Source organism: Notolepis coatsorum (assembly GCF_963971535.1).
Source record: "Notolepis coatsorum genome assembly, contig: SUPER_7_unloc_1, whole genome shotgun sequence".
Taxonomy (NCBI): domain Eukaryota; kingdom Metazoa; phylum Chordata; class Actinopteri; order Aulopiformes; family Paralepididae; genus Notolepis; species Notolepis coatsorum.
This window is the reverse complement of record NW_028174880.1, coordinates 210,984-215,983: the sequence shown is the minus strand read 5'-3', so window position 1 is coordinate 215,983 and position 5,000 is coordinate 210,984. Positions and strand designations below refer to the sequence as shown.

At 44.2% G+C, this 5,000-nt stretch overlaps 1 protein-coding gene across 1 annotated transcript in view; it reads right to left on the bottom strand.

Moving 5' to 3' along the window:
• Window positions 1-5,000, bottom strand: part of LOC311232698 (ribosomal protein S6 kinase beta-2-like) — a 24,514-nt gene that overhangs the window by 5,665 nt on the left and 13,849 nt on the right. The window contains exon 5 of the mRNA XM_084338278.1: window positions 1,964-2,026. Within this exon, the coding sequence (XP_084194404.1) occupies window positions 1,964-2,026 (63 nt within the window). The remainder of the gene's footprint in view (window positions 1-1,963; window positions 2,027-5,000) is intronic.

Here is a 5,000-nt window from a genome sequence, read left to right as displayed (position 1 = left end):
AGCTAACTAGCTACATGCAGCATTTAGCGTGCTGGCTACCTAGCTACGGTTCAGCTAACAAGCTACATGCAGCATTTAGCGTGCTGGCTACCTAGCCGGGATTCAAAGCCAACTAGCCGACTAACCCAGCTCGCTAAATGCTGCATGTAGCTAGTTAGCTGAACCGTAGCTAGGTAGCCAGCACGCTAAATGCTGCATGTAGTTCAATACTATAATATTAGTGTAGCCTAATCTTTATCTGCAACTGTGAAGAAAAACCCCATTGGTTTAAACAGAATGAATAGAGTAATTTTATTTTTATATTAACACTTTGATCGCCATGGTTAAATTCATAATTTACCATCCCTCGCCATCTCTATTTGTCTATGGAGAAGTTCCCCTTCTTTGCAGGGCTATAACTTTTTAAATTGTATTGCTAAATTGACATTATTATGGCCCATTCAATGTCCTATATCTTTTTTTTTTATCCACTTTTTTCTCCCATTTTCTATATTTTCTCCCATCCCAATTTCGCATCCAATTCAACCCTCCCCTGTCACGAACGCTGTTTCTTGCCTCCCACAAGCCGGCTGCAATGTGGACTAAGTCATACATAGCACAAGTCCCCTCCGGTACTTGAGGTAACAGCAGTCGCATCTTTTCACCTGCGCAGCTCGATCTCTCAGTGGCGAGGAGTAACGCGTGGGAGGCTCACGCTGCCCCCGACACGTCCTGATTCCACTGCGCAGGGCGCACCAACCGACCTGTAGGAGTCGCTGTCCACAACGCCCGATCCCCACCCATCAGTTTCCCACCCCCTAATACGGCCAATGTGTATTAGTATGAACGACCAGCTAAACTGAAAGCAATGTGGAGCGCTGGCTCGAACAGGCAAGCCCAGCGTCTCCAGATTTCGTGGCGAGCGCCTTGCCCACTACGCCACGTAGCCGCCCTCAATGTCCTATATCTATTGTTCAGGGTGTAGCAACGTTATACTTTTTCATTCATATATTCATACTAAAATACGGTCTAAAGTATAAGTATGTTTTTATCGTTTTCTGCAGCTTCTCCAGAACTTGATTTATAGCCCCAAATGCATTATATTGATGATGAAATACAGTTTGACAGCGATCTGTGCCAGATAAAAAATGTCAACTGGAGGTGGTTCTAGAAGTTACTACTTATCATCTGATGTTGACCGGATGGGCGGGGGTCGTTTATAATTCCGTGGGCAACGTTAGATGATTCATCTAGTGTGGGTGATATGATCATCAGAGCAGTTTATATCGAACACGGTAATAATAAACGCTGAAACTTACCCCAGTCTCCTCGGGCCGTTGGGCGATCAGCTTGGAGTAGACAGTTTTCTATTATGGGATGTTGATCTAGATGAACCATTTCCAGGTTGTATTAAAATATATATACGTCCAAATAACGTTGTTTATTGAGTTAGGGCGAGCGATTGATTATCCAGTGTGTCGAAATGGAGTCCTGCTAACGATCGCGAGTGCCCGGACGAAATATGGGTGAGCACTTCCTGTTTGGCACGTCACTTCCTGTTGGGCGATCTGCCGATCGGCCACCAGATGGCGCTCTTGAACCGTTAGAGAGTTGAGTGGAGCTCAGCAGTATATCTCAGGTCCCCGGAGGAGAAATATGATTTCGATCACAGATTTTTGAAATATTGATATCAAAGACGAGTTTCGGCGTTTCCGGCGATTAAAGTGTTAAAAGAAAAAAAGCATTCTTTAATTAAAAATGTTAAATTCTAATGTTGATTTAGAATTCGAATGCCAACGTAACGAACGAAGGTCCGAACGTTTGGGCTCAGCCCTAGTGTGTGTGTGTGTGTGTGTGTGTGTGTGTGTATGTGTGTATGTGTGTGTGTGTGTGTGTAATGTATGTGTGTGTGTGTGTGTGTGTGTGTGTGTGTGTGTGTGTGTGTGTGTGTGTGTGTGTGTGTGTGTATGTGTGTGTGTGTTACCTGGATATCTGCACAGTCTGTCTTACTGGAGCCTAGTCTTTGGGAAGGACTCTTCTTCAACAGCTAGAGAGAGAGAGAGAGAGAGAGAGAGAGAGAGAGAGAGAGAGAGAGAGAGAGAGAGAGAGAGAGAGAGAGAGAGAGAGAGAGAGCGAGAAAGAGAGACACAGAGAGAGAAGGGGGAGAGAGAGACAGACAGAGAAAGACACAGAGAGAGAGAGAGAGACACACACAGAGAGGGAGACAGATAGAGAGACACACACAGAGAAAGAGAGACACAGAGAGAGAGAGGGGGGGAGAGACAGACACAGAGAGAGAGAGAGAGAGAGAGACACACAGAGAGGGAGACAGATAGAGAGAGAGACAGACAGAGAAAGAGAGAGAGACACAGAGAGAGAGGGGGGGGGAGGGGAGAGAGAGAGACAGACAGAGTTTAAGTCCAAGCTTTATTGTCAATACTACCATAATGTACATAGAGGATTCTAATTTAGTTTCTGTCAGACACAAAATATTAAACAAAAATTTATAAAGACACGGCCTACGGTGCAGTATAATATAATATAAAATATAATCTATAATATAATGTAGCAGCATGTTCCATAACATCAGCTTAGTGTGTGTATACTGTATGTGTGTGTATATGTGTGTGTATGTGTGTATATGTGTGTATATGTGTGTGTGTGTATATGTGTGTGTGTGTGTGTATGCATGTGTGTGTGTGTGTGTGTGTGTGTATGCGAGTGTGAGTGTGTGTGTGTGTGTGTGTGTGTGTGTGTGTGTGTATGTGTGTGTGTGTGTGTGTGTATGCGAGTGTGAGTGAGAGAGAGAGTGTGTGTGTGTATGCGAGTGTGAGTGTGTGTGTGTGTGTGTGTGTGTGTGTGTGTGTGTGTGTGTGTGTGTGTGTGTAGGATCAGTGTTGTATCTCTGGACCTCTACAGTGGCATCTGCTGTGGCATTTCGTGACCTTCTCGCAGTCGCAGCATCTTGGTCCATAGTTTTCCACAGGTTAAAGGCTGAAAGACATTGAAAGAGAAACACAACAGTATTTATTTAGTACTTAAAGGTTTCAATTTGTATCATATTTTTACTTATTTAGTCCTGTACAGTACATCAATAATAATCTAGTTATAATATTACCTGTGGAGGGTGGATTTTCTACATTTGGTGCAGTGTGTTGTGGTTGAGCTGATGGGTCTGTGTGCTTCATCAGTGCTGCTCATTCACCTGTCAGTCTTGCTACTGCTACTTGCGCTTGGTTTTGACTGTGGAAGCCGATGATTTTGACCCTTGGGTCAAGCTCCTTGGGTCAAGTTCCTGTTTGCGGATGACTCAGCCCTGCTGGTCTCTGACAAGAACAAGTTACAGGTTGAAAAAGCCCTCAGCTCGGAACTAGGCAAAATCTGCATATGGCTCGCCGACAACAAACTATCATTACACATGGGCAAAACAGAGTCCATTCTCTTCGGTTCAAATAACAAACTCAGCAAGACCGACGGCTTCTCGGTTACAGTGGGTGACAATATTATCACAAGGAAAGATGAAATTACCTACCTGGGTTCCATCCTAGAGGCTAATCTTTCCTGTGACAAAATGGCATCCAATGTAATAAAAAAAAGTCAACCAACGAACGCGATTCTTGTACCGGATCTCCTCTCTGGTAAACAAGAATACCCTGAAGACTCTAGCAGGAGCACTCATTCAAGGGTACTACGACTATGCTTGCACCTCATGGTACCAAAGCACCTCAAAGGCACTAAAAAACAAATTACAAACATCTCAAAACAAGCTAGTCAGACTACTACTTGACCTGACTCCTAGAACCCACCTCACCCCTGCCCACTTTGACAACCTAGGATGGCTTAGAGTAGACGACAGAGTACAGCAACTTGCAATGGGCCTGGTCTACAAGATACACTACGCGACCAAGGTACCCATGTACATGTCAAAATACTTCCCAAAGGTCAGTGAATACCACGATCACAACACCAGAGGGAGCTCCACAAATCATGTAAAACCCAGATTCGGCTCAAACAAGGGACTAAACACGTTTCGCAATTATGCCACATCAATGTGGAATGCCCTACCTAAAGCTGTAAAGGAATGTGAATCACTACCCACTTTCAAAAACACTCTCAAAAAACACCTACGTGAGACTGCAATTCGAAACTGGCCCCTACAAATGTCCTAACCTAGTTGTACAGTAAATGACCAAGTAAGGCTTTGTCAATATTCCAATGTACAGTGTAAAATGTGTGTCCCCCCCCCCCCCCCCCCCACCTCCAATGTACAGCCCTCACCCAACCCATCCAACCCCACCCCACCCAACCAACCTCCTCCAATGTACAGTTTCTACGCCAAATGTATATACACTCCTTTTCTGGACACTTTTGTATCACAAACAGTACTGTATTTGCAAATCTGATATGTCATAAATGTATAGATGTAGCAGTACTGTCTATCTGTATGTCATGTATGTCATATATGTTATGATGAATTGAAAATGGGGGACCCTGATGTAAACAAGACGAAAGTCTTTCTCTGGTCTGCATCCCCTTAACAATTGTATGTATTGAGCTGTACTGTACTTTACCCATTCTGCATTCTGTTAATAAACTTTTCAATCAATCAATCAATCAAGCAGTGTTGCCAGGGACAAACGGCTTGAGCTCTCAAGTGTATCAAACTTATGTATGAGGGTTGCAAGCATGTTTTGTCCCAGCTGTATTGCTGTCACGTTGGTGGTTTTCCCCAGAATTTCATGTGTTGAATATGTTAGCATTTTTATCAGTGGAATCACCATCGACCCTGACACTCTCTTCTCCTGGGACATTTCCACTGTTGCCATGTAAAATGGGTAGAGCACTTGTAAGCATGCTGCTATTGTGTCATAGTCATCGGAAGAGAGAGGATTAACATCCGTTCTCAGTGATGCAAGTGCTGCCCCCACTGTTTGCCTCTCATCATACAGGCGTTGCAGCATCAGGAAGGTGCTGTTCCAGCGAGTGTCCACCTCTTGTATCACCTTCAGCACTGGACGACT